The following is a 19,602-nucleotide window of genomic DNA, read 5'->3' as shown; positions in this document are numbered from 1 at the left end:
ATTTGGCAAGTTAAGCGCCAGAAAAAATTTGATCTGCTGCTCATGCTTCATTTTAAATATTTGTAAACTCACACTGCTATGCAGCTATATTTCCTTAAAAATAAAATTCATATTTTTGAAAATAATTTTTTATGTGATCTTTTTGTGAATTTTGATTCCCCCCCCCCCCCCCCCCCGAAAAACTGAAGCAACGCTAAAGGAAAATAGTTGCCATGTTTCGAAACATACATGTCCTGATCAGAATACATCGTGCACCAAGAATAACTGGTGTTCTTATATTAGGTGAGTTAATAAATAAACTATTTTATAATATTTTATTTCATAAGAATGTAAAGAAAGTTGTCAGACGGAAAGCGTATTTTTGTCAACTAGCTACCACGAAAGAAAAACAGAATAATGAACCCGATTTTTTGATAAACGGTATGATCTAGGAATTTCTGAATGCAAAAACAATGTCATATTCCTGGTAGAAATCAAATGTTCAATTCATTGTTTTGTTTATAAACTAATGTAAGATTAAAAATAATCTATCAGAAATATTATCGGACAAGTACATCAGCAGTTTCAATTGCCCGAACTGAGATTTACTTGCCCCGGCAATCGGACAACCGTTAATGTCGATCCCTGAACAAGATAATTCAGCACAGTCGCAGTGTGAAGCAACCATAGTTATCCATGCCTCAAAGCACACAAGGTGGTGTACAGTTATCCAAACAGTGGAAATGAATCTTTTGCTTAAAAGTATTCAAAACTACAATGTTAAAACTATCTTTGATTTGGGTTGCTTTTTTGATAGCCCATAGCACATACATGAATATTCAAATTTATACTTGCGACTTACTGTATATTTCTCACAAAAAAAAAAGTTCGTGTGAGAAACTGCATATAAATAGCTTTATGAAGCTATTTCTAATAGCTGAATAAAGCTATGTAGCTATTTCAAGCTATATAACTAAATCAAGAGATTGTACTGGACCTGCTCAATACAAGTCTTACAAGATCAATAATTCAAATTACTGGTAATAGTAATGCCAATTTTGTAAGTATGATCAGCAGAAAACACGTTTAACAATGCATCACAAGAAAAAATATTATTGATTATACTACTCATAATAAAAAATATACATTTATGGTCGATTATTACGTTATAACACATTAGATACAAGTATTGTACATATGCTTTAAGCAACGCCCCCCTACATCACATTAGTTTTCGCCGTAAGAAAACAATTTTTATAGCAAAAAACAAGTAAAATGCATATACTGCATAACAAACAATGTGCTATTGTAGTTATTCTGCACAAAATATGCGAATTTAAACATATAGAGACAAATAATATTTCATTATGATTATTTGTTACTCTCACCTTTTTCACAAATCCGGTCAAATACACTTCCGGTTTGAGTAATCAATGACTTTTATAAGAGAGAAAATGCATTTTTGGTCGTGACGCGAAACTCCCGGTATGATACAAAATCAGAAAAAAAATATTGTGTTTTGAATTTAAAAAGAAAAAAATAATCATAAGCGTATTTCGTAATGTTTTTTTTATAAATTAATTTGCAGAAAACAGATTCCTATATAATGTTCATCAATAAATCTGGAAAATTCCGACAAAATTAAATCCAATTCCGTCGACGGTTTTAATTTGTAGAATATCCATACAGCCTCGTTATCGGTCTTTTTCACACGAGGTCTCAACCATGCCACAGGTGCAAAATTTTGTTTTAGTAAAATTTGAGGAAAAAGGTCATATTTAGAGTTCTTAATTGAATTTAGTTTGGTCAGATAAGTGAGAGACAAAAATATGTCAGTCATAACTTAAGAGGAAGATTAATTTCGACTTGAAAATACAAAGTAGGGCTGTATATTCACAGGCGTCTGAATTTTTATATGATTGATCACAGGTCCTTGGGTCTTAGTTTATAAATATGTATGTACCTTATTGATATATAAAAAAGTACTTTTTTTACATAGCAATAAGGTACATACATAGCAATAAGGTACATATATATTTATAAACCAAAACCCAAGAATGATCAGTGATATATATACCCTTTCTTTATATAGAGGGGATATATATATATCACTCTGATCAATCTTTATTTTCTTTAGAGAAGTGGTATCTGTGTCTTGGCACAGGTACTTGGGTCTTTGTTTATAATATGTATGAACCTTATTGATATGTAGTAGTTTGTTGAAATCATGACCCTTGGGGCTGGGTAAGGATATGTGATCAAAGTTTTGCATAGAAATATGCTGGAGAAAAGAACAAGTCCATATTGACTTGTGAGCATTGTGGCCCATTAGCCTCTAGTTTTTCTATTCAGGAAAACAAGATTTTGAAAAAAAGCATGATAAAACTGGTTAAAAACAAGTTGAACAGTATCAATACTTAGAACTTTCTGAGACTAACATTGTACGTCATGTATTAGTATTTTTAATATATAGAAACCAATATTACCAATATATAGTATATAGTCCTCGTTTTCACAGAAAAAGTAGGAAAAGGTTTTCAGCAAGCCCCAATTTTAACTATTGGATCCAGCACAATCTCTTGATGGAGTTATATTCGTTGAATTAGATAGATTTTATTTGATATTCAGATTACCTTGATTAAGCTATTTAAGGTCAAGATCTAGTAAATGCTTTAGACTACTTTTTGGTGCTAGATCCATTATGACGTCATAATCAATTTCAACTTTCTTTTTCCCGTACTTTATGGCTCTAATAGATTTATGTGCAAAATCAAGTATTTTCATGGAATTCAGTTTGAAATCATGTGAAAAGTAATCTCGATACCTATATTCAATTTAATATCATTTTAAAGAAGAGGCCAAGAACATACAAATTACCGTTTTCTGAGAGACTGTAGGCAATCTGGATACATTTCTTTTGTCTGATTTGGAAAAAACTCTTGTATTCATGACTGTTTTTTCTTAGGTTTTCATTGAAAATGACAGTTTAAAATATGATTTTTCTTCTTGCTTACCTACAAATTATGGCCCGAAACACCTTATTTGACCAAGCTAAAGTTATAAAGCATCATTAAGGGAATTCATTTCTCAAATTTGAGAAATCTGTAGGCACCTTTCATTTAGTAGATCTTGACCTTAAATGCAGTTTGCAAAGACAAAAAGTTGCAAGTATGTGAGTACTTGTATTTGTACTATTGGACTAATAAAAAGCAACCCAAATCAAAGTTTAAACAGATTTTGCATTTGAACGCTTGTAAGCAAAAGTGTTCAGGTAACTACTCCATCATGTTTGAGTGAGAGGTGAGATAATGAATACATGTAGCAGAATGATTATGATTACTTCAGTCACATTATTACCAGTCATTTTGTTTTCATGCAACAAGTAACCATTTGGCTAGCAAAGGACTACTTTTAGTATTCAAGAGAGATGAAAGAGGGTCCTTAATATCTTGACAGGGGCATATTCAAGTTCAGTCTGAACAAATTAAATCTATGCAAATGAAGTAACTTATTTACAGAAGAAAAACTTGTCACATTTGATTACATGTAATGTGTATTGCAGAACGTCAAGAGAGCTGGCAAACCCAAGCCTGCTGGAAAAGGCAAGAAGAAGAAGACAAGTCTTCGTTATACAATAGACTGCACTCATCCAGTGGAAGATGGAATCATGGATGTTGCAAGCTTTGTAAGTAAAATGAGGGGTTTATTAACCAAGACATAGCACTTAGAAAATGAAGGGAGCATAAACTTAATTAATTAATTTTATGTTATAACAATCTTTGATGTATTTCATAGAAGTTCTTGATACAGTTTCCCTATTTGTACTGATTTATTAGGTCACCTGAGTTTACTCAGATGACCTATTGCTATCCGTTTTCATCCGTTGGCGTGCGACGTGCGTTAACATTTGAACATTTTCAGCTTCTTCTCTGAAACCGCTCAATCAACTTCTACCAATTTTGGCATATAGCATCTACGGGTGAAGGGGGACAAAATTTGTGAATTTCATGGTCCCTGCCCCCCTGGGGCCTGAGGGGTGGGGCAAAAATTCTTCTTTACTCCTGAGGGGTAGGTTGGGACCTCAATATGTGAACAAATTTTTACATAGGAATATGTACAAAAAAATTGAGAACAGCAAAGCTATGATTAGTCATATTTATACAGAAGCATCCTTAGGTAGTGTAGACTTGAGTACTCGTGACCCCTAGGGGTAGGGTGGGGCCACAGTGGGTGAAAAAGGTTTAACATAGGAATATATGGGAATAGTCTTTAAAAATTTGAAAAAAAAATGGCAAAGCCATGATTATTTATAGTTATATGGAAGCATACTCAGGTAATTTAGATTCAAGTTTTTTCAAATCATGACCCCTGGGGTAGGGTGTGGCCATAGTGGATGATCAAAGGTTTGCCTAGGAATACATATGAAAAATCGAGAAAATCTTCTCAACAAGAACAGTAAAGTCATTATATTTATATGGAAGCATCCTCAGGTAGTGTACATTCAAGTTTTTTCAAATCATGACCTCTGGGGGTAGGGTGAGGCCACCATGGGTATTCAATTTTTACACAGGAATACATAGGAAAATCTTTAAAAAAAAATCTTTCATCTTAGATAGCAAGACCATGATTTGTCATATTTTTAAAGTTAGCTCACCTGGTCGAAATTTGTCTGTTGTCTATCGTTGTTGTTGTCGGCATTGTTGTCGTTGTAAACTTTTCACAATTTCATCTTCTTCTCCAGAACTACTGGGCCAATTTCAACCAAACTTCCCAGAAAGTATCCTTGGGTAAAGGGAATTCAAGTTTGTTCAAATGAAGGGCCCATGTGCTCTTCCAAGGGGAGATAATTACAAATAAGTGAAAAATTAATGGCATCTTTTAAAAATCTTCTTCTCAAGAACCACTGGGCCAGGAAAGATAAAACTTGTATGGAATCATCCTCAGGTAGTGTAAATTCTAAATTGTTCAAATCATGACCCCCTGAGGTAGGGTGGGGCCACAATGGACAATCAAAGTTTTACATAGGAATATATAGCAGAAATCTTTAAAAATTTTCTTCTCAAGAACAGCAAAGCCAAGATTGGTCATATTTATGTGGAAGCATCCTCAAGTGGTGTAGATTCAAGTTTGTTCATGACCCTCTGGGGTAGAGTGGACCCACAATAGATAATCAAAGTTTAACATAGGAAAGTATAGGAAAGCATCCTCAGGTGGCGTAGATTCAGATTTGTTTAAACCATGACCTCCAGATGTAGGGTTGGACCATGATGAAAGTTCAAACTTGAAGGGGAAAAAAGTCACAGACAAAGAAATATCGATGTAAGCATCTTTAGTAAGTGTAGATCCAATTTTGTTCAAATCATATCCCCCCCCCCCCCTTTAAAAGGGTAGTTTGGGACCACTTATGCATTAAAGCTTTTCAATACTGAACTGATTTTTGCTCTCTTTTTTTTTTTAGCCTTAGTGCTCAGGTGAGCGATGTGGGCCATGGGCCTCTTGTTAAAGTGTAGATTCAAGTTTGTTGAAATCACACCCTTGGGGGCAGATTTGCTAATTAAGAATGGCAGGGCAATATTAACTACAGTGAGTGTATTGGTCCATGGACCTCTTGTTTGAAGACAGATGCAACTGGTTGACCATTGTTATGAAAACAAATTTACTCTTAGAAGATGCCAATCTATTCTGTAATATAGACATAATTTTGATTTTTGAATTGTCAATTTTGTACTTATGCAAGTAGGACTAGGGTTATCTTCCCTAGTCTGGGTTAGGGCCACCTTCCCTAATCCCATGTGGCATGTTTTCCATCGTCTACAGGAAAAGTTCCTCCAGGAAAAGATTAAGGTGAATGGAAAGACTGGAAACTTTGGAAACAATGTAGCTCTGGAGAGGAATAAGAACAAGATAAACCTGACATCTGATGTCGCATTCTCCAAGAGGTAACTGATAACCAAGGTTGCTTAATACTTTACTTAGATTTTATTAGTTATACTGGTGAAAGACCAGAGGAGCTTATCTAATGATAAAATATCTGTCATATGAATGTCCATTTATGAATAATCCTTTCAAAATGCTACTCCAATAGGTTTGGTCCAATTTAAAAGAAAAGCATTCTTGTCAAGATCATGGAAAGTAGAATATTTATGTGAAATTCTTTAAAAACACTACTCTTATAGTTTTAGTTAAATTTCAGTAAACTTGCTGCACTTAGAGGTTCACAAATTTTTTAACAAAAGCTTTTTTTGTTGGGGGAGGAGGTTTAGAACGAGTGATTCAGACTGATGTGGGATTTTAAATTGTACAATTCCAGGTATCTCAAGTACATGACCAAAAAGTACCTGAAGAAGAACAACCTGAGAGACTGGTTGCGTGTGGTGGCCAACAACAAAGAGTCGTACGAGCTGAGGTACTTCCAGATCAACAATGAAGACGAAGAGGAGGAGGAGGATGAATAGACTTTTATTTATTATGTACATTATCTGTACAATAAACTCTGTCAGCTCAGGTGTTTGTGGTGATTTATATTGAGGCACATAGTACAACATTAATTGTTCATATCTCGCCTTACTCTGTCATGACTCGTTCTACAAGATTCTTGGTAAAGTTGTAAATTACAAAAAATTGTATTAAAAATTTTTAAAGTATTTTAATTATCATTAAGGGATAATAGATTTTAAAAAAAAAAGGATTATCATTATAGCCCCTGCTCTGAAGGAGAAGGGGCGTATACTGTTTTACCCTTATGTGTCTGCCTGTGTGTGTGTGTTTCACTGTGTGTGTGTCTGTCCGTAACAATTTTTTTATCACAATTTTCTCAGCAACTACTCATTGCAGATGCTTGAAATTTTAGCACACCCATTATTTAGGTGTGCCATATGGCGGGATTCATTATTGTTTGAATCTGATGTCAACGTCCCCTTTATTTGTCAGTGTCTGCACAATATGCAACAAATTTTTGTCACAGTTTTCTCGGCAACAACTCATTGCAGATGCATGAAATTTTAGCACACTATTTGTTGAGGCATGTCATATGGTTGGATTCATTATTGTTTGAATCGGATGTCAACTTCCTGTTTATCTGTCCACCTGTCTGTACAATATGTAACAAATATTCGTCGCAGTTTTCTCAGCAACTACGCGTTTCAGATGCTTGAATTCCTTGAAATTTTAACACACTCTTTGTTTAGGCATGCCATATGATGATATAGTGGGATTTATTTTTGTTTGTCTGATGTTATCTTCTTGTTTATTTGTCAGTGTCTGTACAATATGTAACAAATTTTTGTCACAGTTTTCTCAGCAACTACTCATCGCAGATGCTTGAAATTTTAGCACACTCTTTGTTTAGGCATGCCATATAGTGGGATTTATTTTTGTTTGAATCTGATGCTATCTTCCTGTTTATCCCTGCATCTGTCTATACAATATAACAAATTTTCGTCGCAGTTTTCTCAGCAACTACTCAATGCAGATGCTTGAAATTTTAGCACACTTTTTGTTGAGGAATGCAATATGATGGGAACCATTTTTGTACGAATTTGATATCAACTTCCTATTTGCCTGTTTGTCTTTCCATAACTGATCTTGTGAATATTCACAGAGCGGGGGTATTACTTGTGAATAATGGCTCACAGACTTCTTGTTTTTATTGACTTTTACTTATGAAAGATTTTAAATTATACAATTTTTCAAAGAACTTTGTACAATGAGCTTGACAGGGGAGCGCAACAGAAGGACGAAGTGTTCTCAGGATAGGGAATATTACCTTGTAACTAATTTTATAGCTTTTTTTCAAGTTCTTTCAAGTTTAACATCAATATTGTAGAATTAAGGGAGGAAGAACTATAATTGTATATAACACAAAGGGTTTGTGACTTGTTTGCATCTTTCTATTCCTGAAAAATAATGGAACATCCAAAAGAGTGACGTCACAAGAGGATAAAATGGACATTTCTGTATGCTAAACAAAGTTTACCTCCCCCCCAACCACCACCATTTCCACCCCTCCCCCTAAATTAAAAGAACAAGATCGATTTAGATTGGGCTTCGGTAGGAATCTAGGCGCACTTGAAAAAGAAATTTCATCGATCCTACACGCGATATTTTAGCATTCTATTGATAAATGTGTCTTTTATGATATAGGAAAGGGACATATTTTGCCGTTACTGTGTCTTGATTTCCTTGAAAAAAAAAGCCTTGAAGTATGGCTAGATGAGTCATTTGGTAAATTGAAATGCCCTAGCAACATATAATTCATGATGTACTGAAAATTTTGGAAAATATGAACTTCAAATCTGTCCAAGCTCCTTTAGGAAAAGAAGAGTTATTTTTTGACCAGGTATTTTAATGTAATCATGGTAATGTAACATTTTTTCTTATCTGCTTTAATAGCTTCGTCAGTAAAGTCTGCCCAGTTGTAGTCAGCTGACCAAATCATTCGTATATACATGTATATGATTCCTGCTTATTATACGCCAAATATGCCTTTCTTCTTTACGGTGAAAAACCCCCACTTCAAACATGTTTCAATTCGCGGAGTGAAGACCCCCCCTCCCCAAAAAAAAAATAGGGCTATAGTTGACAATGACTACCGTGTCATGGAATTTTGTACGCATTACCTCCCTTGCATCAGCTTGGTGAATATCGTTTAGCACGACTTTTTCCAACTTTTGTGATCCGTAATACTATATTAAAAATACATTAAATCTTTGAAAATTTCCTTCTTTATCCATGGGCATTTATCATACAAACAAGTTTTCATGATCTAGTAAAAGTTAAAAACAGTCCTTTACGAAATTTAATGAAATTCATGGCCCTATCGCCAGTGGCGTATGGTTCAGACAAGCACCTGACTTGTGGGTGGTGTTACCATTTCCCCCACCTGAGACTTTTTACTAGCCACAATAGCATCGATATGTGATATCATTTTCCGTTTTTTAATTTTGAGAAATTTTCACTGTACGGTATATAAAAAAGAATATTGAAGGGAATATTTATACATGTATATAAAATACTATACTGATTACAGGGTCAATCTAAGCCCTAATAAAAAAAAAGTTTCAGTTTGGGGGGCACAGTCATACGTTTTCAGCTATTTCAGGCACTATCAACTACCTTGACAAGCAAAAAAAAAAACAAAAACAAAAAAACGTGTGTCTGTGAAACACTGATGCCCCCTATGGCAGCTTATAGCAAAGGTTAAACTTTCTCTAATGCAAATCAAATATGTTGGTATCCAAAGTAAGGTCTTGTACCCAGGAATATACCCATGAAATATGAAAGCCCTAGCAGCAATCATTGAAAAGATAAATACATGTATATGTTTGTACACAAAGTAAGGTCTTGTCTCTAGGAATAAACCTGTGATAGATGAAAGTGCTAACGGCAACCATTGAATAGATATGGAAAAGATTAAAAAAAATTTCAAAAGTATGTCAAACATCAAGGTCAAATGGTCAAAATTAATGGTGCCCAGGAAAGGCCTTTTCCTAAGAAATACACAGGTGAAATATGAAAGCCGAAGCACCAATCGTTCAAAAGTTATGACCAAGGTTAAAGTTTTCAAAAAGTAGGTCAAACTCCAAGGTCAAAGGGTCAAAGTTGTTGGTATCCAAAGAAAGGTCTTCTCATCAGGATTACATATTAGAAGTATGAAAGCCCTAGCATCAACCGTTCAAAAGTTATGGCCAAGGTTAAAGTTTTTCAAAAGTAGGTCAAACTTTAAGGTCAAAGGGTCAAAATTGTTGGTATCCAAAGGAAGGTCCTGTCACAAGGATTACACATGTGAAGTATGAAAACCCTAGCACCAATTGTTCAAAAGTGATGGCCAAGGTTAAAGTTTGGTAAAATTTTGCAAACATGCGCCAAACTCCAAGTTCAAATATGGTGGTACCCAAAGAAAGGTCTTGTCACAAGAAATACACATGTGAAATATGAAAGCCATAGCTCCAACCATTCAAAAGTTATGGACAAGGTTAAAGTTTTTGCGGACAAACAGACAGACGGACGGACAGGGCAAAAACTATATACCCCCGAATTTTCGATACGGGGGCATAAAAAAAGAGACGTTTTTAGCTCACCTCAACGAAGTTTGGGGAGCTTATGTAATACCGTCGGTGTCGGCGTCCCTGGTTAAAGTTTTTGGCGCAGTTTTCTTTTCAAGTACTTTTATGCCCTATATATTAATCAGAGATGTATGGAGGATGCTTCTAGTGTGTTTCATTGTACCAGTCAAGGTTTCAGATGCTGCAATTTCAGCTAAAGAATGACCAGGTCAAAGTTTTTGGAGCAGGTCTCATGTCCAATTAACTATAGGCCTTACATTGACCAAACTTGCATGGATGATACATCTAAGGATGCACACGACTGAACTTGCTTCGGATGCTGGATCTGACCTACATTTTCCGGATGAGTGACCAGGTTAAACTTTTTGGAGCAGATCTCATTTCCAAGTAACTATAAGCCCTATATTGACCAAACTTGCATAGATGATACACCTAAGGATGCACACTACTGTACTTGCTTCAGATGCTGGATCTGACCTACATTTTCCGGATGAGTGACCAGGTTAAAGTTTTTGGAGCAGATCTCATTTTCAAGTAACTATAAAGCCTAACTGAACCAAACTTACATGGATGATGCATCAAGGGAGGGACACTCTCAAACTTGCTTCAGATGCTGGATTTGACTTACATTTTCTGGATGAGTGACTAGTTTAAAGTTTTAAGATGAGTCCAATCCCAAGTAACTGCAAGCCCTATAAGACCTAAATTGCATAAATGTTGCATCTAGGGATGCATATTACTAGATTATTAGTTTAGTGTGGGACTTTGCCTTACTTAAAGACAACATTCGTTGAGGTGAGCTCTGTAATCTCTGATTACCTATGTTTCAAGCGTATAGTAGCTATGTTTTCTTTAGTTATATATCTGCAAAATTATTTGGGATTGGGGCACGGTCCCCGTCCCCCCCCCCCCCCCCCGGTTTCTACGGCCATGGGTATGATAGGAATTTTTTATATGATATATTGAATGTCTAATAATATCAGAAGGGGTGTGTGGGGGCAGGGGGGGGGGTTATACTACTCATACGTCAGGTGTCTGGTCTCAGGGTGGGGCAAACTTGGTCATTAATTGAGAAAATTCAATTTCATATTTGAAAATCTTTCTTGTACATATCATAGTTAAAAAATTTTGCGGCCGATTAAAATGCTTTTAGCATTCAATTGATGAAAAGTACATCAATCGCTGATGAACAGCATTTTTTCTCATGAGTAATGACCTCTAGCGTTGTACAAGGAAGAAGGAAGAATAAATATAAATAAGTTAACAATAGTATAGAGAACACTTGGTACATTTTTAGTAACAGTAAATAAATACACCAAATATTTTCACTTCCTTTCATTACTTATTTTTATCTTGTGTACATATACATCAAAGGTATGCCTTGTGATACGTATTATTAAAAAATGTTGGGAAATATTTATTTTTGTTGAAATCATGACAGATCTTCACATATAATACATTGAAGACTTAGAAAAAGTTAAGGGGGTTTATCGGAATGGAGGGGAGGGGATCCTTTCCACAAGCATTTTTGTGACAAGTGTGCCTCGGTTATTACGACTTGGTTTGAGTAAAAGCCTATATAAGCAGTCTGACCTGTATCCCTCTTTCTATAATTTTGCTAGAATGAACTATACCATCGGAAAGAACTGTAACAGTAAAGGCGAAAATGTATAGGTGAACCGGGAATCGAACCAGTGACCCCTGCATTACTACTCCTGAAGGTGCTTAAACCACTGAGCTACCCAAGAAATATCCACGGTCCAAACCATTGCATTCCTCCTCCTTCAATTGTCTTCGCCCTCGAAGACACCACCCCGAGTTCTTTTTGCCTCTGTCAGGACTTTCACCTGCAAGTCCAGTGGTGGTCACGGCACTGAATGTAACAGAAAGGGACCAGACCAGGATTAGAACTAAGGCCCCCTGAATCACTATAGTCAGGTGCTTTACCAACTCAGCTATCTGACCACCAGCGATCGAACCTATCTGATCGCCACATAACTAAACTATACTGTTAAGCACCTTTTTTAGTGATGTCTGACTAGGTTTTTGTTTGTCAGGGAATTTTATTATGTTGTGACGTCTCTATATAAGTGAAAAATGCTCGAATGGGACGTAAAACAACACAATTCTGCTGTTCAACACCCCCCCCCCCCCGAAATTGCTCCAGGCTATAAGTGTGCTTGACAGTGTTACAATACCCACAACAAAAAAGAAAACACCTTTTTTTTAACGAGACGCACTCAAAGACATTCAGGCTCAAAGAAAATATTCCGACCGACCCGGATATTTTTTTTTTCTCTAGAAAAATCCACAGAACTGCATATCGGTTTAAAATAGTATTGATTATACCTCAAAGATGGATTAACAATTATTCAACAACAGACTATAGCAACAAGATCCAAGTTTTCATTTGCAAATAGAAATATTCTCAACACACTGTATGGCTCTTAATGATAATTTTATTTGATATTTGATTTATCATAGTTAGTGAATGAAGACCAAGATCGACCTTTCTGCACTCGTGGGAAAAAACCTAGGGTGTGTCTATACCTTGTAAATTGATTGGCTTTAAATTACCTTGAGGACAACAACCGTCAACCAATGAAAATTGAGAACTCATTCAACATTGGCGCTTTACTGTGACATGATATTTGCCACGTTCATCATATCATATATCATTTTGACATAGTTCCATATACCTGAATAATACAACACCGTAATAAATAGGGGTACGTGTACCTTAACATTTCCTATTTTCGGGTTTACATGTGACACAAACACAATGGGGCATATACCTCCAGGAACAACCATGTAATAGATTATTGTACATTGTAAGTTATGCACACTTGCATTTGTATCTAATATATACATGTATGTATGTAAACCAAAACGCGAAAACGAATGAAATATTTCAGGATTGAAAACTTCCTTTAAACAAGAGGCCCATGGGACATAATGATCACCCGATTGTCATATGGAAGTTTTGTTTTTTTTTCCTGAGGCACATGTGTTATTTTATTCTCTTATTTATACCATTTGTAAAATTTGGGAGCCCTAGGGCAAGTCCTGGTTCAAAAGGCAATGGTTTAGATAAATTTTGTTTTGTATGATTTTTCATTTGTATTGTATAATTTTTGCAATAAATTATACAATAATTATATTATTAAAATCATACAATAAATTATACAATACAAATAAAAAAATTATACAATACAAATGAAAAGTTTTACAATGCAAATGGAAACGATCATGCCATTATTAGATTATAGTATGGGAATATATCTTCAAATCCTTTTCATATCCACATATTTAAGGAATAACTGTCTAATTTTTTGGTTTCATGATGTGATCAATCGATTGGCTTGCGTGATAATTTGCATAAACGCCGAAGGCGTTTATGCATAAAATTATCACGCAAGTCATGAAACCAAAAAATCTGACAGTTTTTCCTCATATTTAGTAACATGCTCTTGATTCTGCAAAGTCACGTGCTACAAGCCCCGCTTCTGTCGCCCCGCACGTGATTTTTTTTCACCACGCATTTCGATGAACCAGTAGATTTATGTAGAAATAAAGTATTTTACCGTTTGAAATTTTATCTCGGACAAAGACATTGGAGATGTAAATATTTTTTGTTATATCTTATGGTAATACCACTAAAAATCGTCACAGTAATACCATTATGGTACATTACAGTAATATCACAAAAAATCATAACAGTAATACCATAATGATACATTACAGTAATACCTCGAAAATTCATTACAGTAATACCATATAATGATACATTATAGTAATACCTTGAAAATTTATCATAGTAATACCGTAATGATACATTATAGTAATACTTCGATAATTCATCACAGCAATACTATTATGATATAATGCTATCATATAAATATTATGGTGATGTCTTACAGGAATACATTCCTGCAACATTACAGATAGACATCAGGATAAATATTGCAAAGATATCGTAACAATAAGTAAGGGGGCAATATATTTTATAAATTTAATTATTCTGAAATCTGTGTTGTTTCCTAACTCAGAATTTATTCAAAAACTTCTACATGAGAAAGAGACGACATTTGCTGTGGCCTTCAACTCGACATTTAGATATATCGACGACTTATTATCAATTACATGTACCAGTAGTTACTTCCATTCATATGTCGACTCGATGTATCACAGTGAACTTGAAAAAAGAGATACCACAGAGATTTATATTTAGATATTAACTAGAAAAAGACGTTAATGATAACCTAACAACAAAACTTTATAATTTAATGTGCTGACATCAATTTTTCTATCGTCAACTTCTCTTATTTATGTAGCAATATAACCTTCTCACCTGCAAATTGAGTTTATTTCTCTCAGTTGATTCGATACGCAAGAGCATTCTTTACGTACGAACAATTTCTAAAACGAGGCAAGCAATTGACAAGCAAGTTGATGAAAGAAGGATATAAACAGTCTCTTTTAAAGTCAACATTTTGCAAGTTCTATGTTCGATACAATGACCTTGTCAGTAAATTCAATCTATGATTAAGTCAAATGCTGACCATATTTTTCATACTAATTGTTAGGCCATTATTTACACACTGAATTGTCTACGGATTTTTCCATTTGCCCGATCATGACAATGAGCACAGTGACCGGTCGACAGGGATGCTTACTCCTCCATGACACCTGATCCCACCTCTGATACTATTAGAGGTACGTGTTTGCTTTGCTTCCGATTTGTATTGTTTCCATGGACTTTTGAGCTTAATTACTGCTCAATATCTCCATATGTCCTGTAGTTTTGTTCCTTTACCTAGAAATAAAATAAGGAAAATCTTTCAAAACTTCCATAATGCAGTTCATATTAAAATCAACTTATTAAATGAATGTTTAGATGCTGTAGACCAAATACAAAAAATCGGTTGGATCTCCAAACATGGAATGCATAATTTGACAACAGAATAAAATTATAATACGTTTTAAAGGAAAGTAATATGGTTTAAATGTTCTAAGATTTTGATAGTTTATCAAGGTGTAAAGTACATGAAACAGTTGAATACGTAGAAAGTGACTGATTTAAAAGGAACATTGTAGATACGACGACATTGACATATCATAATGACATTTAACAGGTGTTCATCTGCAAAAGAAATGCATAAATTTGAATGCAGTGTCATCAAAGAATTAACGTAGAATCTGTTAATTGATAAGATTTTATGATAAACTTATAAATCAGAAAAAAAAAGTGTAAACTCAATTAAAATGAAAGCAGTGTGGATATGAGGAATATTAAGGTACATTGCATGCACGAGTTAGTTAACAGTTAGTTATGAGGCTATTTACTGGCACAATATTATTTCTTATATTATACATTTTTCATTGAAATACTGTAAATTGATTTATGGTACAGTAATAACAAAGGCCCTATACTTCAAATTAAAAAAAAAAAACAACAACACAATTTCAATAGTACTAATTTATACACAGTCCATATATTTTGTGATTTTATTGTAAATCTTCATTTTTTTTAGTCTTACTTAGATTTGGATGGAAATTAATTTAAGTCATCAGCCTACAAGGTTCATAGTGTATTACACTTGAAATTAAATTTAAGTTTACTTAATATTTGTTTTATTGTGATCAATATGTATCCCCTTTGAATGTTAAAGTCTGAGATATTATTTGGTGATGCATGATAATTGTTAGTATGTTTCATGATTGAGCAAAGAAAATTTAAGAATAAAAATTCCGGCCACGCGGCGCTTCACTTTTCCCACCTAGAGCCTTGGAAGATCGACATTTTTTCCATTTTTTTTTTTTTTTTTTTTTTTTTTTTTTTTTGAGTTTTGTGTCTGTAAAAATTATATGGCATTGTTAATAGTGTTTTGAGAATTTCAAACAAATTATTAAACCTCACAAACATGGCAACGCACGAAAAACTGTTTTACAGGCTTTTTTTATTTATACATGGTGTTTTAGTAATGAGAGGATTATGGAGGGAAATATGCAATATAATGAGTAACTGGGCTATCAAAATACTTCTTGCACTAATATAAATGGTATTTCTATACAAACACGTGTAATGAAGGTCATACATAGCTCTCGAATGTCTCTTTACTAGGTCGCTGTTTGTTTTTCCTTTATTATTGTTTTTACTTTATTACCATAATTCACTTCCTTGGTGTAACAAGAAAACAATCACACGCGAGTCATCACTGTCTACGCTGAAGGTCGCGGAGTCGAGTTATTCATCAGGCAGTGGACTAGGCCGCGTACTGCTGCTCTTCAGTGCAGGCTAAATTAGACATGTGTACCTATATATAGCACTTAAATGCCAAAATAACATACGTAGAAGAAAAAAAAAAATAAAATGATAAATCATTTGCTACAAGTACAAGAAACCAAATTAAAAACTCTTCAACAATTGAAAATACTCTCTCTCTCTCTCTCTCTCTCTCTCTCTCTCTCTCTCTCTCTCTCAGTACTTGCATATTAGTTGAGTAATTACTATGCTGTTGTTTTGTACGTGATTAAAAGACACTTTCCATGCCGTTGGTTTCTTTATTATGACATATCTTAGCACTGGGAAGTCATGATTTATTAAAAGAATATATTTCAATATTTCATGTGGATTCCTGTATATCTTCTTTTATTCCTATATAAAACTATAAAAGCTTCATACACCCAGTCTATTATAATTTGCACAGAATATGATCTTCTCTCAAGATGATTAATCATTTTTTAAATTTTTTGACTCAGTTGTATTCTGAGCTATTGGAACAATGTGCGAGGTAGCTTATAGAGTTACTGTAGTTTTGGTAATGGTCAACTTCTTATTTTTGAAATCAATATGCAAGATAATCTTCTCAGGTCTTCTTAAGCTCATATTTTTTTTGTGAAAGTACTAGTATCATGTATTTGCATAGGTGAAAGTCCAATTTCCTTGAAATACTAGTAAAAGATGCATCTGAAGTGAAATGAAAAATTTAATACTAGACATAACATTTAATGAAACTCGTAAATTTTCATATCTTATGTTTTGGTTATCTAAAAATTTGTTTTTTAAAAATCATTCATAATTCTACACATAAGTACAATGAAGTAAATATTAAAACGATGTCGGAGTCCCTCATTGAATATACATGAGTATGTACATATGTAGTATCTGGAGACCAGTAGTCTTCCATCAATCTTTTGGAAATCCGATGGAAAATAATTGTGCTCCTTTTTCAGCCAACCTTATTTTATATTCTTATGAAAGAGAATTCATTCATAAACTTCTACATCAGACGAAGAAAACTTTGCTGTGGCTTTTAATATTTCAATATATCGACAACGTTTTATCAATTAAGAGTAATTTCATTCACATATCAACTTGATATATCCCAGTGAACTCGGAAAAAGGACATCACAGGGTTTGCCAAATTTACTTCATACTTGAATAGACCAAGGTCAATTTACAGCTAAACTACATGACAAAATTTAGATTTGTCATCGTCAGTTTTCTCTATCTATGTACTAATATAGTAATATGCATATGGTGTCTCCCAACTGATTCGATACTAAAAACATGTACATATACTGAAAACAATCTATATCTAAACAGAGACAGCCAACATATGTATTAACATATGTATTAATGAATAAGTTGATGTTACAAGGCTTTCAAATATCTCATTCAAAGGCAGCATTTTGCAAATTCTAAAGTAATGACATTGCATGGAAATACAACTCATCGTAGGGTCGTATTTTGACAGACATAGTATTTCCTATCAATAATTAGGCCATTGTTTTAATGCCATGTTCACTACGGATGATTCTATTTACCTGATCAATACAGAGAGCTCACGGCGGGTGTGACCGGTCGACAGGGAATGCTTACTCTTCCTGGGCACCTGATCCCACTCTGATGTTTCCTGGGATCCGTGCTGATTTTCACGTTCATAATTCATATTCTTAACTGGATTTCTTGATCACTTCATTATCTTCACCTTTTACATTGATGCATGCAATGTTTTATCTCAAGCAAATCAAAAATTTAATTAAATTCTTTACACCGGTATATCACATACTTGAGTTACGATGTACATTTATTTCTCCAAATAAACGAACAAATTAAAAAATTCATGAATAAATACTGTGGAATCAAATTAATTCGCGAGGTCCATGTTTGTGGGCAAGCAAAATTGTAATTGTTCATGGGGACGTAATTACGTGGGTTACTTGTTTATACGATAGATTCAATGAATGATTTTGTTTATAAAATAAACGTTCATGGGGATATAAATCCGTTTACAAGGGTCACTAACGAAATCCACAAACAATGGTTCCCCACTAACAATGATGATTTCATAGTATTCAAAAAGCCGCAACAAAGTTTAAATAAGGGAAAAAAGCAACTAAATAAGTTTTTAAAATTATAAAATTCTTTGAATGAGCATTGAATTTTTAACCTTACTATAGAAAATATCCTGCTGTCTAGCAGAAGCGTCTTGTGTCAACAAGTTCCAGATACATTGTTCAGAAGACAGACGAGTAGGTATTGTTATGCTCTACAGAAAAAAATCTTTTTGCCGGAAATTAACACCATTTTTAATCAATCATATGCAGTTAGAGTAAATTGTTTAAAATTTTCAAATACCCGGTATGAGCACAAGCGTCTATGTCAGCACATAAAAACATATTATCAAACAAGGGTATCGATATTAAAGTGAAAAAATGCAAATCAAATTAAATATATATTTAGTGAAGACGGAAATGGGGTGTTTAATGACACAAGTTATGTACTTTTAAGGTAATTTTATCACAAGGTAGCCTATGCAAAACGAAAGGTAATTGAACTTTTGATGTTGACTTTACAATAGTTTAAGTTTTCGATTAACATGTTGACAAAATGATACAACGGGGTCACATATGTCAAATTTCAAGTGCTAATTGTTTTTTCTTTGTAGATATCCTGAAATAAGCAGGTTCTATAAACAGGACAGTTGTGTCAGCATGTCAACAACGCCATATGTCAAGGTGGCACGTGAGTAGAGAAAACACTGTTGCTCCACAATGATAAAAAAAATATTTTTTTAGATAATTTTTAATGAGATATTTGTTGTAATTAATCATTTTAATATAGAAAAAGAAATTTGGTGACATTAAACATGATAATAAATGCTCAAATAAATTTCATTTCTAATAGAATCCACTATACATGTAATTAGAAAGTATATACTTAACTGTGATACTGAATATGAAGTACAAAAGAATGTAAAACATACAATATGAATATGTTGAAATATCTGATAAATGTTTGATTTAATTTTTTTATTTTTTGCAACGTTTTTTTTTTTTTTATAAAATTTGCATTTTAGATAATCAGCTGCTAATTTTTTTGGAAATATTGTTTTGTGGGTAATTGGAAAAAAACCCTTTTCATCGAGTATATTTATTGTACTGATGCTTTATAAATCTATATCCTTTCTTTGGGTGGCAGAAAGGACGAACCATAAAATAACAGGAATAATTTTCAATTTTATAAAATCAGTTAAGGAACAGTATTTCTCAT

General features: G+C 33.8%; 1 protein-coding gene across 1 annotated transcript; it reads left to right on the top strand.

Annotated features, from left to right (window-relative positions):
* The first annotated feature begins 1,661 nt into the window (after positions 1–1,661).
* LOC133204559 (large ribosomal subunit protein eL22-like) lies at positions 1,662–6,483 on the top strand. The gene is made up of 4 exons (XM_061340308.1): positions 1,662–1,713; positions 3,542–3,664; positions 5,797–5,918; positions 6,290–6,483. Exons 1-4 carry the CDS (start codon positions 1,705–1,707, stop codon positions 6,432–6,434), a joined length of 399 nt encoding a protein of 132 aa, XP_061196292.1. The 5' UTR covers positions 1,662–1,704; the 3' UTR covers positions 6,435–6,483.
* The last annotated feature ends 13,119 nt before the right edge of the window (positions 6,484–19,602 follow it).

Source organism: Saccostrea echinata, unplaced genomic scaffold (genome assembly GCF_033153115.1).
Source record: "Saccostrea echinata isolate AGI-Se365-2 ecotype Australia unplaced genomic scaffold, CSIRO_AGI_Sech_v1 ptg000054l, whole genome shotgun sequence".
Taxonomy (NCBI): domain Eukaryota; kingdom Metazoa; phylum Mollusca; class Bivalvia; order Ostreida; family Ostreidae; genus Saccostrea; species Saccostrea echinata.
Note: the sequence above shows the minus strand (reverse complement) of the source record. Positions and strands in the feature narration are given on the sequence as shown.